The sequence below is a fragment of the Castor canadensis genome, chromosome 13 (genome assembly GCF_047511655.1).
Source record: "Castor canadensis chromosome 13, mCasCan1.hap1v2, whole genome shotgun sequence".
Classification (NCBI taxonomy): Eukaryota; Metazoa; Chordata; class Mammalia; order Rodentia; family Castoridae; genus Castor; species Castor canadensis.
This window is the reverse complement of record NC_133398.1, coordinates 76,377,180-76,398,943: the sequence shown is the minus strand read 5'-3', so window position 1 is coordinate 76,398,943 and position 21,764 is coordinate 76,377,180. Positions and strand designations below refer to the sequence as shown.

General features: G+C 33.5%; 1 protein-coding gene across 1 annotated transcript; it reads right to left on the bottom strand.

The window, feature by feature from the left end:
- Positions 1-144: 144 nt before the first annotated feature.
- Anxa1 (annexin A1) lies at positions 145-16,455 on the bottom strand. The gene is made up of 13 exons (XM_020185956.2): positions 16,302-16,455; positions 11,192-11,271; positions 10,986-11,094; positions 10,375-10,469; positions 9,418-9,531; positions 8,984-9,074; positions 7,138-7,217; positions 6,578-6,634; positions 4,897-4,990; positions 3,917-4,012; positions 2,500-2,558; positions 1,358-1,480; positions 145-491 (listed from the first exon to the last, which is right to left on the bottom strand). The coding sequence occupies exons 2-13, from the start codon at positions 11,255-11,257 to the stop codon at positions 435-437; spliced, it is 1,041 nt and encodes a 346-aa protein (XP_020041545.2). The 5' UTR covers positions 11,258-11,271; positions 16,302-16,455; the 3' UTR covers positions 145-434.
- Positions 16,456-21,764: the final 5,309 nt, after the last annotated feature.

Genomic DNA, 21,764 nt, shown 5'->3' with positions numbered 1-21,764 from the left:
CTTTAATGTTTCCTTCAATTCAGCCATGGGAACGTTAGTTCATTAATTGCAATGTTCGATACAGTCTCTAGTCCCTTGATATCAAGTTAAATCACTGTGTTACACAGAAAAAAATGTGAATAAAAGAGCCAACAATACACCAACTGTCTTGTAAAATCATTTTATTTTTGTCTTTATGAACATCTTTCTGGTTTTGTTACCAGAACAACTTGTTTGGGTTTTATGGTTTGTAGTAAACATATTTTAAAAAACAGGCTTATCTCTATTACATAGTTATGATATAAAAATTACTTATGAACTTTATTTTTTCAGAAAGCAAATAGCTAGACTGCAATCCTGCTGAAGAAACTTTCCTACTTAAACCTATGTTGTACAATGAACAGCTATGATAAGAAGTCTTCTAGTTAATATGTTTGAGAACATCAAAGGAATGTTTAGTCTCCTCCACAAAGAGCCACCAGGATTTTTTCATAATCTCCCTTGGTTTCATCCTGTTGATTAAAAAATAGAGTACACTTAATGCTTTACAAAATCATAAGCAATACATTTTTAGTTATAAAAGAGCTATGGTATTTATAGAGTTAGATGTGGGTCAGATAATGTATTGTAGTACATCAATTATCTGGGATCTTTGATTAAAATTCTGTCCATCTAATTAAAAATATGTAGTAGAGCAGATACTGATTAGCTAGATGGTTGTATACAAAGCAAAGGCTTTCAAGATTCAGATTACAGACTTCTCTAAATTAATTATGTTTTATGTTAGAGACATTATTTTCTAAGTGTGATATAATATCACATAATTGAATAATAAAATTTAACAAAATACTATATCATATCACAAATCAAAAATATCTGACTCACTCATCAGAAAATTATAATTTTCTCATTTTTTGTTGGCTTATTATAGTTACCAAATACAAATAATGCTACCAGTTTAAATAACTGCTTATCTTTCAATAAATCAAAAACAATTGTCTTTCCTTTGTCTTATTTTTCAACACTCTAATGAAATAATTTGAACATACATTTTAAACAATTTACATCTGACAAAATTAGATTTAGAAGTGGCAACCAGTAAAATATTTAGAATATAGTTTAGTACTAAGTTCCTTATCCTCTAATATTAATTGCAAAATAAATCTTGTTTATCAACAATGGCAGAAATTCTGTGGTAGGGAAACACCAGAACTGATTTTACCTGTGAAAGTTTAATTTATTTATGAAATATTCACCCCAACATAGTGAATTATTCTTAGATATTAAACTATGGATTCAGTAAGTCAGCTCTTCTTTTTGAAAATGTTGTGAAAGAACTTTCATTTCTGGAGGTGGTGTTATGTAAATCACAACATACCAGAATGGCTTGGCAAAGAGAGATACCATACATCTTCTTGTAGAATACTTTGATATCATTCATGTCTATTTCAGAACGGGAGACCATAATCCTGATCAATGCCTTATGACGAGTTCCAGAACCCTGTCCAAAACAAATTATAGATTCCTCTCATATCCAGAAAAAAATCTTATTCATGGATTTTAAAGAGAAGCCCTTTCACCTTTCATATAATCTACCTCCATATCTATAGATACACACACACACACATACACTACACAAGTAGTAATAAAATAACGAGAAATTGGCTGCTACATGAGCAGTTAAAGCAAAGAACTTTTACAACCTCCTTACTGGTCTTCTACCTTCCTGTCTTTCCTATGTATGTACTAGCTTATAATTGTAAGCAAAGTGAATTTTTTTCTAAGTTTTAAATCTGATCATTGAATTCATCTATTTAAAACACCAACAATGGTCTATTGCACCAATCATTTTATCAGGGATTATCATACTGTTTATCTACATTGTCACTCTACTCGTATTTACTGTTTTGAAAGGGTTGACCTGAGTACATGCCATTTTCTCTTCTTGGAGCACCTTTGCTTTATTCTTCCTCTCTTTTACCCTCACCTTTATCTAACTCATTCCTAGTCAAACTTTAGGTCTTAGATAAACTGACAGCAAGGCTTCATTGATTTCTGAGATCTGGGGCACATGACCTTCTTTGCAGGTATTCATCATTGCCCACTGAAATACCACACTAGACAATGGCAGACATGAAAGCAGCAGCTGTGCTAACTACTATGCAATTGTTTCCATCATTCCTGAAGATTATAAAACTAACGATCATTGTGGAAGTAGGTTAGTAAGATGCATTCTCAGAGGAAAACTATATTGTCCTTCCCTGGATGACTCAGGTTTTAATTAAATAATAAATAGCCATAAATCACTTACAAGCTTATTTTAAAATCACGTGGCTACATTTTTTTATATTGCACCATATCTAACAGAATAGTCTAATAATTTGTTACTTCTTGGATTGAATAGAATAATGATTCTCTTTAACTGAAAGATATTTACTGTGACTTTCAAATAACATTAAGTTTTCTGTTCTGTATACAAACAGTGTTCCCTCTAAGCAAAGCATGGAAGTAGAATGGTACCTTCATGGCCAGATAAAGCTTCTCTGCAAAGAAAGATGGCATGCTTGTGGCACACTTCACTGCAAGAGAGACAGATTTTGGTTGGTATATTTATCACAAAAGAAGAAAGATGCATAACAGGAAATAAGATTCTATCATCTCCTCCCAATATGGGATATTGGGCTTATTAGAAGATAGGATGGTTCTCCAGCTGGTGTTTTTGAGTATTACTTCATCTGTCCACATTATCTATTTCCTAATTACCTTAAATACACTTGGACAGCAATTTTAATAGTTACTGTTATCCTGAATATACTCTCTGTGGATACAGAGAGGACAGCAGGTCTTAAAACATCTTACAGGTAAATACTTGATTTATGTTATAACAAGAACTTTTTTTTAAAGTCCTAGGGTAGGATGAGCTTTAAATATAAGGCAGTTGTCCAAACAAACTACTATCACATGCCTATTTGTCATGTTATTTCTTTATCTTGCTACTGAAAGTGGAATCCATGAGTAGGCCCCAACAGTGCATGCCTGTATCCCTAGCTACTTGAAGGTAAGACTAGGAGCATCATGGCTCAAGGCCAGTCCAGGCAAAAAGTTAAGGACACCCTGTCTCAACCAGTAGCTGGGTGCGGTGGCATGCAACTGATATCTCAGTGATGGTGGGAAGTTGAAAATTGTTAAATAGGAAGGTTGTGGCCTATGCAAAAAGTGAGAACCTATTTCCAAAGAACACAGAGCCAAAAGGACTGGAGCCATGGGTCAAGTGGGAAAGTGTCTGCTTAGCAAGTACAAAGCCCTGAGTTCAAATGCAGTTACCATTAATGGTATCCATGAACCAACAGCACTGGTATCCACCAGACACATGTTATAAAAGTAGAAACCAGGCCCCACTCCAGACCTACTGAATCAAAATCTGCATGTTAATAAGATTCCCAGGGCATTTATCAAATGTTCATATTCAGAAGCACTGCCTGAGAACATGGTTTCCCTGACCCTGATGGTCATCTGAACAACCTGGGAGACCTTTACAAGATCAAATTTTCAGAAATTAATCCAGACCTACCACATCAGATTCTTCTCAATTTACCTAATATCATACAACTAAGAAGTAATAGAACAGGATTTGAATGGTTTAATTCCAAATACTATGGTCTCAACAATCATTCTGAATTGCTCAGATGGTGTTTCCAGGTTGGTGCATTGCTGGGCATAAGCAGATGTTCAATAAGTGTATTGCACCTAATATCTGTTGCCATTAAGTAAGAAGGTCATCATATTTCTTTGTCAGTCTTACATGTTGCATATTAATTCACCATATCTGAAGACATGTTTTTTGTTATGTTTTTTAATCTATCTTTTTTAAAGTATGGGAAAAAGTTGACAACACAATTTCTACTTAGGAAACTCGTACTTATGCAGGACTACATACCAATGGCTGTGAGGCATTTCTCAATGTCACCTTTCAGCTCCAGGTCCAGCACTTTGTTCATATCATGTTGACTATACTTGGTGTATTTCTGAAACACTGAACAATAAATTTAAACTAAGATATGTAGAAAGCATCTTATTCTATGCCAAGCCTTAGCATAATAATAGTAACTGGGAACTCCTTAGGATAACTGAAGTTTAGCCACACTTTTAAAAACTATTGACATGACTGAGTATAATATGGGTATTCTTTCTTCTCCTAAAAATGTAAGGCATATGGCTATTTTGATATTTCTATATATTTTGGGGATATGTATATGTGCTTAACAGTTATTAGAAATGGCATGAGATTGACAACCCCTTATACAGCAGTGCTATTTGCTACTGACTTTACTTTTATGAATATCTGGACAGAAATTTTCTCTTACTTAATATTAGAAATCAGTGTGATGTTTTGAGGTAGCCATGATGACTTTACCCTTGCCTTGGCCTCCAGGAGGTTGAGGTAAATCTTGTGCTCAAAGGCCACAACTATTTAAGTTTTGCTCTGTTTTGGGTTTGTTTCTAATATCTACATATTCTTTTCTTCATTTGCCCTTGAGTTAGCTTGTTTTGTTTTGTTTGTTTCTCGTCATTGCAATTTCATTTGTTTGTTCTCTCTCTCTCTCTCTCTCTCTCTCTCCATATATATATATTTCAAATCTATCCCAAATTCTTTGGGAGAATGAAACTGTGAAAATAAAGAAAGATGTTTCACATGCTAAAGTCACAAAATGAATCTCTAATCTTATGAAGTGCTGATTGTACAAAATCAGACAGATGATCTATAGAAATAATGAGTAAGGAAAATTATATCCATTAGATATAGAACAGAAACTGATTAGGACTTTTCTCTTTCCTTTCTCTTATTTGTTCTGAAATGAAAAAAAATTCACATCTAATGTAAGAATATCACAGAGGCTTTTTTTTTTTTCTTGTTACCTCTGCGAAGATGAGGATAGCTTCTAGTGGTCAGAATGGTATTGAACACATTCAAATCTGTCCCCTTTCTCCTTTCTCCTGCTTCATATAAGGCCTGTCATGAAACAAAAATAAACACTTGACTATCTGTTGAGATGATATCTGTACAAGAATGTTAGATCTCTTTAAAGATTTTCTAAGCACTAGTTTTGTGCTCAATAGTCGAGTAGTCAACATTAGGATTCCATATTCCTTAGGCAGGAGTTCTATTTCATTAGTCAAGTGTCTGCCACAGCATCTCTCAAGGTACCTGTAAACACTAGAGACTGAATAATTATTTGCTGAATCAAATTGTTTTAAAGATTATATTCTATATCAAGACAACTCCTCTATAAAAACAGATTTTTCAGTCTTCATTTTTCAAAGATATAATCATCAAATAGTCATTATAAATCAATAATTCAACTGAAACCTAGATCTGACATTTTGATGTTATAATTTCTGTATATAAATTCTGACTCTGGAAATTAAAAACCCTGTAATAATTTACCTTTATTAAACCATAGATTTTCCTCTTTTGTAGATGAAAAAAATAATCCCCTGCCCTATTGCCACAAGTATGCTATATTAACTCTGAAATATTAATTACTGTCATCCTCCTGGGTCACAGTAATCCATGCAGTCTCCATAAATTCAAGTCAATGTGCTCTGATAGTCTTAAAATAAAAAGAATATTCAGAAATATCACAAAAAAATCAGAAAAAATTTAACATGGGCAATTATTTAAATAATAATTCTTGTTCTTTGATATGTTTGTACAACTTCTATTAAAATAATCAAACTTCCAATGTACATAAAAATGTTATTTTGGACACTTCAAGCATAGTGATCAGGTATGTATACATTTAGTTTGACAAAAAGTTAATTAGTGCCTATTATGTATGAGATAATGTGCTGGTGTTTTGTGAGGAAGTCAAATAACATTCATTTGGATTTTTTTTAAGACAGAAATTCTATACCCTAAAATGCCACATTTTTCTACTGTTGCCAATGGATTATGGTATAAATACTGGCAACCTCAGTGGAATTATATACAATATATTTAAAGTTATGTAAGTATGATATATATTCTACATTATCATAATATCATTGCAATCTTTATAATAAAGACGCATGTATATAAACTATTCTGATTATGACAGTTAAAGGAACATTAGATGTGTTAACCAATTCCCCTTCACTTAATAAAAGTTTCTTTTCCTAACTATGTGTGGTGGTATACACCCGTAATCCCAGCACTTGGGAGATTGAGGCAGGAGGATCTATAATTTGATGTCAGATTGGGCTATTTAGGAAATTCTAGACCAGCTTATGCTGGTCATGTCTGAAAAAAAAAAATCTTTTCCTTTCCTTCATAAAGCAAAAGGTCAGAGTTTTCTCAACAAAACAACTATTGAGAAAGATCAAATTTTCATTGTTCTCTTTTGATCCTCTCTGGTTTTATGAACAATGAGATTAATTGAACCTTGAATACTACATTTTTTTTTTTGCTCTTGGGCCACAGGAAAGCTGTGTCTCATTCAGGAGCAACCACTGGCCAGCCTCTCAGAGGATCTGAGATGAAATTTAATGTAAAGGGCATCAAGTGGGGACCCCAGAGGTAGAAGATTAGCTCCAGCAGTATTTTCTGAGACTTGCTTACCCTGGCATCTGTATCAGCCAAGTCTTCATTTATACCCAAATTCTCACTTCGGTCACCCTGAAAAATATAATCATGCTTTATTTAAATCACTTAATATCAGACAAATAATATTCTTTGAGCAAAAGAGAATCAAAAGAAAATCTTGTCATTTGAAATAACAAGGATAAATCTTACATTAATTATAATAAAAGACAAATACTGCATGAGAAGATGATGGCCAAAGGGTACAAAATTTCAGATAAATAAGAATAATACATTTTGGGGTCTGTTTCACACCAGTGTGACCATAATCAGTAGTAAGGCATTGCATATTTGTAAAGAAATAGAAGAAGTTTCAAATGTTTCACCTGAAAATTGATAGGTGTGATGATGGATATGCTATATAGTTTCATTTATTAATTCCAAACATCACATTGTACCCCAAAAATATAATTATAATTTATCAACTAAAATAGTATTAATTGAAAAGGATAAATCACCCATTTCCAGAGAGAGAGTTCAAATTTAAGATTTTACTCTTCATAAGAGCAGAGGCATATCCTAAAATACTTGAGTTATACCTTAGCAAGGGAAAGCAAAGCCTTCTGAAAGTCTCCAGATGTGTCTGATGTGATGTCTTTGGCCAGATCTCTTTTCAGTTCTGAGAAAAAAGAAAAGTAGGCTTTGTAGTAAACTACTGAAAAATAAGTATTCTTATTATAAGATAATAGTATTGGACATGTCTGTGTCAGCTTACATCTCATAACAGCACAGTGTTCAATGAATTATGGAACACATTTCAAAATATTATCATTTTCTTAAAAAATAGAGAAGTTCAAGCAGGTAAAATTTAAATTGTCCAATCAATTTCTCCTTACAGCAATGGAAGTAATTTCAATAATTCCATCAATGAAAACCCATAGTGGTCAAGGTTGGCTAGCAAGGATAAATTGCTTAAGTGTACATTATTAAGTAATTATTTCTGAAGTACAGCATGCCAAAATATAAGCAACAGAGTAAGTAGAACAGTCAAAGAATAAACACAGAGGTACTTGCTTAAATATAATTTACCTAAAAGAATATATCCTGTTGGGCACTGGGGACTCATGTCTATAATCTTAGCCACTTAGGAGGCAGCAATCAGGAGGATTGTGATTCAAAGTCAGCCTGGGCAAATAATTTGGTGAGATCCTGTCTTGAAAAACTCCTCACCAAAAAGGGCTGAAGGAGTGGCTGAAGATGTAGGCCCTGAATTTAAGCCCCAGTTCCATAAAAAAATCTCTTATATAATATAGATTAATGATATATAGGTATGTATATATGTAACTGTCTATATATACCTACTTAACTAGATAAATTAGTAATGAAATAGACAAAATTAACTGAATTAAAATGAAGTAGAAACAGAGCAACTTAACAACTTAATGGACTATATCTTTGGTATATAACAGAGAAATACAGAAAATTACTTTTCTACACTGAGTTGCAAACAAGTTTAATAATAATGCCGCTTTTGATTATTAACACTGATAAATGGAAGTTAGATAAACAATGGTTATGACATAAAAATTGCATAAAATGAAATAAACAGCTTCTTTATTTTTATTCCTTTACTAAATTGTTCTACTAACAATTGGCAAGAGTTGCTGTAGTGTTGGTGCTCAGTGTGGGAATCAGACAGAAAAATTCTCTATGGAGTCATATATTTGTTTGGGAAAACAAAAAAGCCAGTGATTTGGGGAAACTAGAAAATGGTTAATGACTTGTGGTCACTCTCTTTGGAGTGTTGACAATATGAAATGTTTCCCTAAAGAGATAAAATAAGTTTTGAATGGTCTTTCTTCTTCATGGATCTAACCAGAGAAATAGCTGATGAATCATATATGCTCATAATGATGAAGCTAAAGTTCTCAACAACAAATCAAAATATCTAATTCTTTACCCTTTCAGGGACAAATGGAGAATATTTTGTTTAGAGGGTTTTTTTTTATTATATACTCTTTTCAAAATAAAGAGAGCAGAACATTTTTATGAAATAAATCTTAGAATAGCAGAAAATGTTTCTAGAAACTATTATATTGATTTTGGTGGTACTAGGGTATAACACTCTTTAAATTCATTGTTCTGAATTGGTTTTTCCATTATAACAACACGTGACCATTAGTTCTAAATGAGCATTTTTAATATAATAAATGCAAATTCCATGTGGGTTGGAACATGGGGTCCCTCATGAGCACCCTAGCAACTTGAATGTTGCCTGGTAGTAGTGTGTGTATCCAGTGGACCTGTGCCAAACAATATAGAAACATGGTAGTATATATATTTTCTAAAGCCCCCCATAATTAAATATTTATATTCAGTTTTTAGGAAGCATATCAGATTTCTTTTCAAACTAAGACACTCAGACTACTGAACATTACAACTTACCCTCTCTGTAGACTCTGTTAATTTCTCTGATTTCTTTGTTCGTTCTAGATGCCAGAATTTCGATGAGAGTGTCTTCATCAGTTCCGAGTCCCTGAATTGAAAGAAAAGAAATTATATACACAAATCTTTATTTAAGATTTTTGTGTCACAAAATTTGTTGGAACTTTTCATTTAGTCAATTTAATTATTTTAGGTAAAATATAAAAATGAAGGTATTTAATTCATACAGTGAAATTACAAGGAGAGTATTAGTACCAACATTTATTGTTTCATATCCCTGTTTCATTCATTGAATTAGTAATTTACTCAGCCATTGAGTTCCCACTGATTGACATGTTCTGTAGTAGATATTAAAGATAAAATAGCAGTACCAAGCAGACTTGCTCTATATATTGCCTTGAGAAAAAGAGTTTTGCCTAAAATGGATCATTTACCTTCATGGCAGCACGCAGTTCATCTGCATCAAACTGGGCTGGAGTTTTCAGCAAAGCCAGGACGACTTCTTCAAGGTGACCTGTAAGGGCTTTCTTCAGAATTTCATCTAGGGGCTGTATAAAAGATTAGAAGTAGGGCTTTTAGGAAGTAATATACTATGTTTCACAACACTGTAGTATTTCTTGATCTGTAGGTCATCTTACTACATATCCCTAAGCCCAACCATCTTTCATAGTTCCTTCCTTTCACATTGAAAAGCACACCAGATATTTAGAAATGTCACCTTAATCTTTTAGAGCTAGCAAAATTAGACAAAATTTACTGAATTCATTGGAATTTTCTTAAAAGATAGGGATCTCAATCTTTAATATAAAGAACAAGTCACAAAGCTCAAAACATAAGAAGCTGTATGTTAACAGAAAATAGTAGTAAGAATGGATTAAAATAATTTAATAAATTTTCCAAGCCTTGAGACTTACACTACTCAAATAATATAACCCAAAAATGATATTTTACAGTTTTCTAACTATACTAATGAAAAAAAACTACCCATATTGCTATAAAAGACATAAAACACACTTATTGAGTAGAATCATACAGATTATAGATTTTAGTGCTAAATAGCTCATTTTAAATTTTAGCAGAATATTCATTTCGATCAGAACATATTCCTTATTGCCTATAGTAATCTTGATGTCAGTGATACCCAAATGAGACTTATCTCCAATACAGAAATATGCAAAGAACTTACACCAAGATGGCCAAATATATAAAACCAGTAAATTTGCTAGAATCAATTCAATTATAACAAAGTGGACATATTCTACATTCCCAGTCTTAGAGATAACGGGAAAACAGGAGTTAGACACAGATAGAACTAGAACTATGCTTCAGAATCAATGTTTAAGCACAAGTGTGACCACAATGAAATATCCAAATTCACCACCCTAACCCACCTTTCCCTTCTCCTGGAGATACATGGCCTTGATCTGCTGGCGCTGAGCATTGTTCCTCTTAGTTAGAATGTCAATGATTGTTGCTTCATCCACACCTGGAAATAAAGGATCTTAAACTTTAAAATCAATTTTCTTCATCATCGACAATTGACATGAAATGATTTTTTATCAAGATGCTCCAAGGAAAACTCTTAAGAGATATAAATCTTATCAGTCTTGGAAATGAATACCGCATGGTCACCAAGCTATACCATTTAGGATAACGTTACATTCATTCGAATGAGAAATGAAGACGCAACAGCTGCTGGACCTCAGCTGAAATGGTTGATCTGAGCTCAAACCCTAACTGTGATCAGAAATGTTGGTTTCAATATTGAGTTCTACTAGAAATGAGCTAGGAAGGCTATCTATTTTAGTAGTAGAGATCACTGGCTTGACAAAAATTCTCTAGGTACTAAGAAAGGAACAATCTTCACTTGACAAAGAGATTGTCTTATCTTCCAAATGAAAGACTGTCCATCATTTAAGTCTGTTTTCCAGCAGCTATTCAAATAACTGCTCTGACACTCTGAAATATTCAGGAGAAGACTCTTTTAAGGAAACACAATCACCTTTAGCCATTATGGCTTTGTGTAAGGCATCAACATCCGAGGATGGATTGAAGCTGGGATAAGGGAATACGGCTGACCCAGGACCACCTTTGGATGATTTCACAGTTTGCTATGGATGACAGAAACATAAATTAGTGTCCATTTACTCATGTTGGTTTCTAATTTGGTATTGTAAGTAAGTAAGTCATTTTATTGTCTCTACTTACAACATATCCTTGCTCTTCATTATCAATAAACCAGGCCTGCTTGAGGAATTCTGATACCATTGCCATTTTTAAAGAAGTGTCTGGAAAGAAAATGGGTAGATTCTTTACAAAACCAATCAACCACGTATAAATACTTCTCCTTGTGCATGCAAACATTATGGAATATAAACTCTTTACTTGTTGGGATTAAATTTAGAGGTATGATAAAATGTGAGGTGTAAGTATTTTTTAAAATGCTCTTATCCTTAAAAATAAACCCCAATTAGATATTGCACTCTTTATTAACATATTCAGTCTTAACCCCTAGAGATCAGATAACTATAATAAGTAAGCATTGTGGGCTGTAGAGAAGAGCTAGTGATTCATTTTATGGCCCTAAATTTATGCACCACCCACCAGATGCCAAGCACTCAGGATGCAGAAACATGGAAATATCATCCTTAGCCTCAAGGAACTGAGCTTGAGTGTGCTCTCCCTGAGAAACCACAAAGACCAAGAAAACTTAAGAGGAAGTGATGGCTGAGTGAAGCCTCACTTGAAATGAGTCAAAATTAGTCTGGCGAAAGAGTAAAAAACAGAGAAGTCTGACATATCTGTGAAGCTGAATAATGTTTGTGGGAGGAAGTAATGTTGACAGAAGCTGCAGCAAAGAATTTGAATGAACGTCTAATGCTTTGGTGTGTAAAGTGAAAGCATCATGATTCCACTTATATTTCTGAAGACCACTCATATGGCATCATGGAGAATGGCTAAAAGATAGGCAACACTGAAGATGAGACACCATTTCGTAAGCCACTAAAGAATCTATACAGAATTAATTTGGACCTGTCAAAAGAATGGCTAGAGAAAAAAGATGTTTACATTTATAAGATGAAACAATGTGGGAGAGTCTGCAGAAGTGGGTGGACTGAAAACTCAATCCATGTATTCCTTCCTAAGAAATCTATTTTTTTTTCAAATTCTTGGGGTAAAATTATTTCAGTACTTGGAGTACTTGGTATCTTCACATTTCTTAATATTTGAGCTGTCTAAAAACTAATACTACATTTTTTCTTCCCAAGAAAAAAGGGGGAAAAAACCTGGAAAAGATTAATCTATTCAGTGTTTTTTGTTGTTGCTGTTGTTGTTCTAAAAAGTACTTGGGTGAAATTGCAATGTGCAATGTGCTCTTCAGGCAAACTATTATCTTAAAAGAAATTTCTCAAATTGTCATTACAGTTTAATGATAGTTTTATTTAATAGATTTATATTTTAAAACGAGCTATATTAAAATTAATGTTTCTGTTTTCTACACACACATACACACACAAAGTCACTAATGATCTTTTTGTCTGGGGCTGTGCCTGTAGGAGTCTATGTTCAAGGTCTACACTGATCGATCTCTCTGCACCCTTTCTTATGGCCTGCTGGAGATTAGTAACATGAATACTGGTGAAGGATGGTGGAAAGATAATCTCTACAGTTTTAAATTCATGATATGAAACTAAATGACTCATGAGGAGTAAAACTCATAAGCTGATTCCTTAAACAGCTTGTTCAGACAAAGTACTTGAATCCACTCCTGCTGAAAAATAACTGTAGTTCCAAGTAATGAGATTAAATACCTGAGGGAAATAATAACCAAAAAGCAGAGACAATCTCCACTTAATTATCATGGGGATTGTTTAAATTACTATTTTGTCATCTCTGTGAAGAACCAATACATTCTAATGCATTCTCTTCTCTCTAACAATTGATAAATTTAAAGTCGTTTCCTAAGGTAAAGTCAATTTGGCACAAGATTTAACTCCCCATTACAGTCTAATATGGTGCAATTGTAGTTGCCACATAGAATTTCATATCAATTGCTTCAACGGCACATCCAAAATATCCTAGTAATTCTAACATAGTTTCCAGTATTCAGAATTTCTATTTTGAAAATCTCATTGAAGCCCTTAATAAAATCTTCACAATAAATGATATGACTGATTACTTGGCAAAGTACTTTGCTATGACTTTAAAAAAAAATCAATAATTCCATTCATTTCAATTAGAAAACAAAAACTTCAAAACAGAAAAGTCAAGAGACTAAAGGTATGATCACATATAATACCAAAAGTGAGTCTGAGAAGCTGGCTGTGGTTGTGCATATCTATAACAGCAGCTACTCAGGAGGCAGAGGCAGAAGGATCTCCAGTCCAAGGCTACTAGCAAAGGTGGTAGCCAGACCCTGTCTCAAAAACAAACAAGCAACAATGACTGGGGCACAGCTTGAGCAGCAGAGCGCTTGCCTAGCATGAACCAGCATTTGAGGGTAGCTTCAGCCCCCAAGTTCCCCTCCAAAAGTGTGTCTGCTGGGATCAAAATAAATTTTGTGAAATCTACTGTACTTCACTAGTTTTTACATTTCTAAAAATGGCTATACTATGCAACAATTTCTTTTTTAAAAAGCTGAGAAAGCCTGGGAAAATAATACAACTATTTTAATTACATAACATAAATTAACAAAAAATAAGTGACTTGAGTAATTTATTTGACACCAGAGAGTGTTCCTACAGGAATCAGCTTTGTGCCTTACATGTACTGAGTTCCTACATTTTAGTCTGAAGCAATCTGATGGCCTACAGGCATAGTCTGGAAAAGAAAAGCATTCAGAATAGAACCATCCTCAGGAAAGCCAGGGGGAGAAAATGGTTCCGGAAATCAGTCAGATACTGACTGGCAAAACTTAAGAGACACAAGCATGGTGATGAGATATAAAAAATTGCTCTAAAGGAAAAAGATTTTATCATGGCCCAAAGCCAATTACAGATATCTGCATACCATAGCAAAAAGTAGTCTAGCCAAATTTTATTGCTAAATCATTCTGCCCATTTAATACTTATGTTCTGCAAGAAAGCTAGCTTAATTCTATCACCTCACAAAACATTTATTTTCCCTGTCTTTTTCATTGTAATGGTTAAAGCTTATAAAAAGGCATTTAAGATCTACTATTTTAGCTCAATATAGTTTTCAATTAGCTACCAAAGAGCTCTACCACTGATTTGATCTCCATGATTGGCATTAGCAAATTTGGTAATAAAATTGATCAGGTAATCACAGACCAAGCTATATGGAAGTTAACACTATTGCACATTTCTTCTCATTAATGATCTTTTTGTAAATATGTACAAATCTTTTCATGAACATGTGCTATTTACCAATCTCAGTTGATCTGTGGATTGAGCATGTAGCTTTCTAATGATTTACATTTTAACTTTTTGTGTTAAGAGAGCTCCTTTCACTTTTTCATCTTTCTCAGCCTTATGAAAAGTTACTTCCGGAATTTATGACAGAGGAAGCTGGGTTCTGTGGTTTCACCAGCCCTTCCTGGTTACAATAGTGATGTTGCTACATTAATTTCATAGCACAAATTTTTTTAAAAAAAGTATTAAAGAATATATTTGACACAAGAGAGTACAAGAGAGTGTCCCTAGAGGAGATAGCATTGCGACTTACATCTTGGTTAGCTGTTGTTCAAATTGTTCGAGTTCTAAAATGTTAATAGCAGTAAGCACTAGCTCTTGCTTCAACAACAACCTCATCATCATTATCCCCATTTTTGATCTAGGAAAATAGAGTATAATTTTCAGGAAGTTTTCCAACTAGTAGTGTCATGAATCATGACATAAATCCATGCCTTTTGATTCCAAAGTGTTCTATATTCTTTTAAATTGGTGACCAGGAAAACAATGACAAGTTCTATATTACTTTCATTACCACTACTTGAGAATCTCATTTATGAATGGTCAGCCCATGAAACTCTAGCTGGATCTTTAATAATGTTATTATAATTTTGCCAACATTAGTCACATATTGGATATCTGCCATATACAGTTGAGCCTCGGGCTAGGGTGGCAACCCTAACTTCTGAGGAAGAGGTCATTTCAGAATTATGAAACCAGCATTTTACCACATGTGAATCACTTGCAATATGCCTTCTTTTACAGCTACCAAAATACATTACTGTGGATAGAGGGGAACATTGTTTTTTCAAAGTTCATACATAATTTTAGGACTAGCCATGGCAAGAAGAAAAATATGTCTTGGGTAGCATTAAAACTTAGAAATCAAGGCATTCAATTAACATTTAAAATGGGCTAAGTGGAAAAACCCTTAAAGGAACATTTGTAGTAAGCACTAGCTAAGTGTATGGTTATGAACCATAATCTGTCCCTTTTGCAAATGTGTCCAACACCAATGAAACTCTCAACTTGCTTTGTGCTCTTCTAAGGAGTTTTGTTGTCATTAGCTCATCCAACAATCAAGATACTACAAAGCAGCATAGTTTTTAGAGGGCTCTGGCATTCCCATGAAATAATTTATCTGACACCACCCAGGAAATGTTTCCTTTCCCTGCGGGTTTTCAAATCAGCACTAGAAAAGCCTGTCTGTAACACAGAGATTACAGGAAGAAGAATTGTGGCCACACCCTGTTTAAATGAAATGAGTAATGAGTGGACCTTTTTCAACTAGATGAGTAAACATAACATTAATTTCAAAACGTTAATTATCAAGGGCACAGATGTCACTCTGAAGTCAAAATCTATTTAGTTTTCTTTACAAAAGAGAAAAATAAACTATGAAAGTCCTGTTCTTTTGAAATAGCTCTCTCCAGCTCACCACTGCCACGTAGGCTTCTCTGGCCCCTACAAGTATCCACTCCCCTTCAAGATACTCCTGGAAAACACATACTCCAGGAGATACACATTCCAAAGAGCAGGAAAAAAAACACATTCCTTTAAGGCTGCCAGAGGACAGGCACATTCTTTCCTTCTTTTCCATGGTAACTGAACAACAGTACAAGGAAGTAAACTTGCTCTATTTTTGAAATTGTATTGCTTAACTAAGTAAAACAAAAAAATTACAATTTGTGATTACTAAAATATAAATATTCAGTGTAATTTTTACAGAGATTCATCAAAGCATATTAAATGCAACAAGTCATAAATCCTATAGAAACAGTTTCATTTAATAGTCATAAAACTTCTTTAAAAAAACACAAAGCATCATATCCCAAGAAGAGGTTTTACTGGTGTTGGGAAAGTTTTCCAAAGAACCAAAACTAGCAAAAAGAAAAACCTAGGCTTACCTTTTTTTAACCTTCTTCCAAAGAAGCAGAGAGGCTTTTCTCTGAAGGTTTAGTCTAGACTGCAGCCTTGGACTCCTGATTTTATAGGATTTGAACAGAGGCCACACCTAGCAACCAGAAGTTAGTAATTGGCTGCCTTTTGTTTGAAGTAACAAGGCTCAGCTTGGGCCAGAAACAATGTGAAACAGTCTTGCAAAATTACTCACAAACCAACTCAGCCAGTGCTCAGCTGACAGCACAAAGGAACTAAAAGGAAGGACAGATTTCTTTCTCCCCTCTTCTGAATTTTTTTTTTCCAAGAAGGTACAGAATGCAGTTGAGTTTCAAGTATGCAGTACGGTGCCCCACCCCAATGCAACTACTGGCACTCTTTTTTAAGTTAAGTAGAATCTAAAATTAAAAAGTAAATTGACCTCAAAACTAAAAACTCAGAAAAACACACTGGGGCTTGAATGCTTACTGAATAAGTAATAAGTATTAAGTACTACTACTATGTGACCTTGGGGATATATTTTAATTTCTGTGAACCTGTTACTAATTTTGTTCATAGGGGTAATACAACCCCTATCTACATACTCACTAGAATTCTTCTGACATTTGAGTAACAACATATAAATTGTAACATTATGCAGTGATGAATAATTTTGTTTATCTCACCAGCAATTTTCCTGCCTTATTTACCAACATGTAAATAAGAAACATAAAAGAAAAGAAAACTCCATATTGATTCAAATTTTGAACAAAGTTAAATGTTAAAAATTTGATCATGTGACATTCAATAAAGGCATTGGCATTAGACCATGGCCTATTTACTTTAACTTTTTTGAATAGAACCAGCTATACATAAACTTTGGTACAAAGAGATCCTTGACAATGTAGCGTAATTAAACAATAATACAAGGAACTGGAACTAAAAAGGATTAATGGATTAGCAATTATCACAGAACGGGTTTCATAAGAAATTTCCCACTTGATATAAGGAAGGGAAATTTGTTTTCATAATCTCCAAAGTGATTCATTTTTATTCATGAGGACTTACAAAAGAGTAAATGATGTGTCCACTAAATTATGCATATCCAGATATCAGTGGCACATGTCTGTTATTCTAACTACTTCGGAGGCTGAGATCTGTAGGAACATGATTTAAGGTCAACCTGGGAAAAAAATTTAAGGAGACCCCATCTCAACTAATAGTTAGGGCAGATAGTATGCACCTGTCATTCTAAGCTACTTGGGAGGCTAAGATTGGGAGGATTATTGTTGTTTCAGGTCATCCCAGGCAAAAAAGAAAAAAATCTGCAAAACCCCATTTCCAGGGAAAAAAAAAAAAGTTGGGCATGGTGGCCTGTACCTATCATCCCATCTACAGCAGGAAGCATAAAATAGGAGGAATCACAGTACAGGCTGGGCCAAAAGTTAAACACTACCTTCAAAATAACCATAGAAAGCAGGAGGCCCTGAGTTCAAACCCCAGTATTGCCAAAACAAAACAACCAGAACAAAAAGGGCTGGAGGTATGGCTCAAGAGGTAGAATACCTGCCTAGCAAGAGTGAAGCTTGGTGCTTAAACCCTAGTACTACCAAAAGACAAAGAAACAAAAATATGTAAAGTGTGAACTCTCTCACATTAGGGTTCTATTTATGTTTCACTTTAGTATTTTTTTTTTCCCTCTTTTACTCATAGGTAGATCATGAAATTCCACACTTCAGGTTTATAAATATCACCAAAAATACTTTCACAAGATTGTCAATATTTATAGCACATTCTAAATTCTCAATGCAAATTTCAATGAAGCTAATATATCCTTAAGTAGGATGGTCATCTAATCTGAATATTTAAGAAAATGTCAGTCTATATTTCTGCCACCTGATACATGTATGTATTGAAACTAAGAATTAGCTAATTAGTCAGCTACAAACCAATTAATTTGACTGATATCACTGCAAATTGATCTTGACAGATGTAAACTAGTTTCTTAATACCTTATTTATGGTGACAGTCAAGAAGGGAAATGATAATTATATAAATTCTGGTTGAATTTCTTTTTTTTCTGTTTGCATATGTACTCCTTACTTTGATTATGGAAGTGTTGGTGTATGGCTGCACAGTGACATACTTGTGAAATGAAAAATATCTGTTTTTAAAGTAAAATCTAATCATCTAAAAGAAATATATAGTCTCATTTTGTTTTGTTTTTGTTGATATCCATACTATAAATAAATTGAACTACTTAATATATTTGGATTTGTAATGCTTTGGCAAACGTATACTAGAAAAAACAAACACGGTACTTGTGATAGAATTAAGAAAAAAAAAGTTTAAAAACCCTTTTCCAAAATTAACTTTCAGTCGTAACTCTAAAGGCAAGGGAAACTCCCAAATATAAAAAGAAAAAGGGAGTCACTTATGTAAGAATATTATTTTGAATAATCAGTTGAGATCTGTATTTTTCCTCACAAAATGATAATTTTGAGTGGATTTGTGAAAATAAAAGAACACATAAGACATGTTACCACTAACAGCTAAGGGAGATAGTCAGTTAACTGCTGTGAGTGAAGTGCCATGTATTATAGCTCCAGAGATGTGACTCACCACTATGATTCATCACCTCCACTGCTTCACCAACAGCTAGAAAACATAAAGGAAGAGAAAACAAGAAAAAAACAACAGTTAAGAACAATGAGTGTATGTTACATTTTCACAGCATATTAATTTCTACTTCTTTAGTGCAAAATCTGCTAGTGTAGAGAAACAAAAGAGCATGCCAGAATATTGTCTTTTACATACATATCCTAACACAATAGAGCAAAAAAAAATTGTGTAAGAGTTTAACAAAATATCTCAGCTTAGTAAGGGGTCCCTTCATCCTTTCATTTGTTTCTTTTTGATGGTTTGACAGCACTAGAGTTTGAACTCAGGGCCTCCACTTGCGAGACAGGAGCTCCACCACTTGAGCCACTCCACTAGCTCCTTGCCCTCTATTTTTAAATCCTATCTAAGATTTATTGTTCTTATAAAAGAAGAACATCATTTCACTGAAATCCCCAAATCTCACCCACTATTTATGGCCAGTGAAAATCATTACTTCAGTTTCAAATGTGTTCTCAATGAAAACAACTTGAGAAGTAGTGCTCTAAATAGTTCTCACCTTACCTTTAGATATGTCTCTGACTCTTTTTTTGTCTCTGTTTCTGTTTTCTGTCTTGGGTTAGCTCTCTATCACATAGTGAGTGAGGTGCTTATTATTATCATCACCATCATTAATGTTATTCACTTATTAGTAACATTACATGTGAGAGAAACTAAAAAAAAATTTATCATCTCAAGCTAATGAAGTAGTCACATCGATGGGTAAGGCCAAAGGGCTACACCTTTGTTGAATCTTATTCAATAAAATAAAAAAGGCAAAATATATGTATGCAAACAAGTTGAAGAAAGGAACTTCATTTTCTTAAGCACAACTGCTGTACAAGTTAACCAGTTAAAAATCTGACAAATTAACCCTTTGCAAATTATCTTTCTTTTTCTGATATGGTTAAAAAGAAAGAATGAAGGGCATTACCCTGTCCCCAACAAAATGAGTCAGAATTTGAAGTGCCTGAGACTGGAATTTCCTTATCCTCATGTACTTTGGAAGGAAAATAGAAGCTTATCATTAGATGCAACCCCTGGAAAACACTGGTATTTGAAGGCTGAGATTCATCTAGAACAATATGTTTCAACCTTCATGTCAAAATCAATAGTGGCCATACAATCACAAATATTTAAAAACATAAAACAGAAAGAAATAGAAACTGTCAAGAGTTTTATAAGAATTATGCTTTGAAACTTTTGTTTACAATGTTATATATGTTTATGTGTATGAGTATATGATAGATGAACACAAACACATACACAAATTCATTGATAAATAAAATTGTGAGTACACTAAAAGAATCAATTCTTCTTTAATTAAATAGGAAAATAATGAGTTTCTGGTTTTGGTGATGCATACCTGAAATACCAGCTGTCAGGAAGCAGGAAGATCAAGAGAGCAAGTGCAGCCTGGGCTACATAGTGAGAACTTGCCTAAAAAGAAAACGAGAGAGAAAGAGAGAGAGAGAGAGAGAGAGGGAAGGAAGGAAGGAAAGAAGGAATGAAGGAAGGAAGGATGGAAGGAAGGAAAGAAGGAAGGAAGGAAGGAAGGAAGAAAGGAACAAAGGAAGGAAGGAAGGAAGGAAGGAAAGAGTTGTAATATACATATTCTCAGATATCATTTAAGTAATCTTACAGGAGATTGTGAATTATGTTATTTTTCTGTTTTTTTTTTAATCTGAGAAAATATTTTTAATTAAGTCAAAACATTTTTAAATTACTTCAATTTCTATACCATTAAATTCAATGTTCTTTTTCTCATTCCAGCTATTATGTTGTCCATTCTGTAAAACAGTCACAAGCCAGCCTACAACACTGACTGAAATTGTTCACCCACGACTGAAAGCTCGTCAGAATTATAGTGTGCACTTTCTGTGGTATTTGTACTCACCTACATGATCACTGTGGTCCGAAATTTTGGTGTGTTCCTACTACTCAAGATTGACTCAGGACTCCACACTCCAATGTAGGTTTCTCTTAGAACCATTTCCCTTGATAACTGACATCTACTGTTCTGTCATTGCTGCTAACTTATTGCTAAATCTTGGTGAAGAACATAGTCATTTCCTTTAGTGAAAAAAAATTAAAAAGGTGAAAAATGACTTAAAAGTGAATATATCCAAGAGAATTTGACTGTGTACTTCTTAAAATATAATCCAGAGAATACAATTATAAGGAGTCATGTATTCATTCAAATTTCAATATTATGTTGCATTATCAGTAATTGAAAATATCCTCATTATCGCTCAATAAGTAAATGAGTAAAAATTAATATAATATGAATTAGCTAAATCTATCAATATGAATAATTTCTGAAGACACATGCTGACTAACAAAGAGCTTCTGGCAAAGGATAATATTGATATTATTTAAGAAGAATTTTAAAACATCAAAACAAAATTATGTACTTCAGAAATGTTAGAATATGAAATATTATCACAGAATTATTGGGAAGGATATTTACCAACTCTGGGCAGAGGTGAACCTGAGAAGAAAAGAAGGGAATAGTTTAGGGGGATAGAGTTTTCAACAATCCTATATATTTTTGTTTCTTTCTAATAATTATTCTGAGATAAGCAAGTTTGTTCAACTCGTGTGTTAGATATAAAACCATTTATTGTACCCTTCTCTGTAGCTTTCTGTATGCTTAAGAATTCAAAATTATGTTTGATGATGGAACCAGACATTGTATCTGACATTTTTATGCAATATGCTTGCTAGAATACGATACTGTACATATATTGTGTGTACTTTATTATTGTGTACATATAATATACAATAATATAAATATCTTTATATTTCTCATTTCTCTATGGTATTACATTGAA

Excerpts from the sequence above, each read along its gene's own strand:
- Anxa1 (XM_020185956.2), bottom strand. The coding sequence starts at position 11,257 with ATGGCAATGGTATCAGAATTCCTCAAGCAGGCCTGGTTTATTGATAAT. Across the intron at positions 7,218-8,983 it reads TAACAGAGTCTACAGAGAGG|AACTGAAAAGAGATCTGGCC; the intron begins GTAAGTTGTAAT and ends CTTTTTTCTCAG. Across the intron at positions 4,991-6,577 it reads TGGCTGATACAGATGCCAGG|GCCTTATATGAAGCAGGAGA; the intron begins GTAAGCAAGTCT and ends GTTTCATGACAG.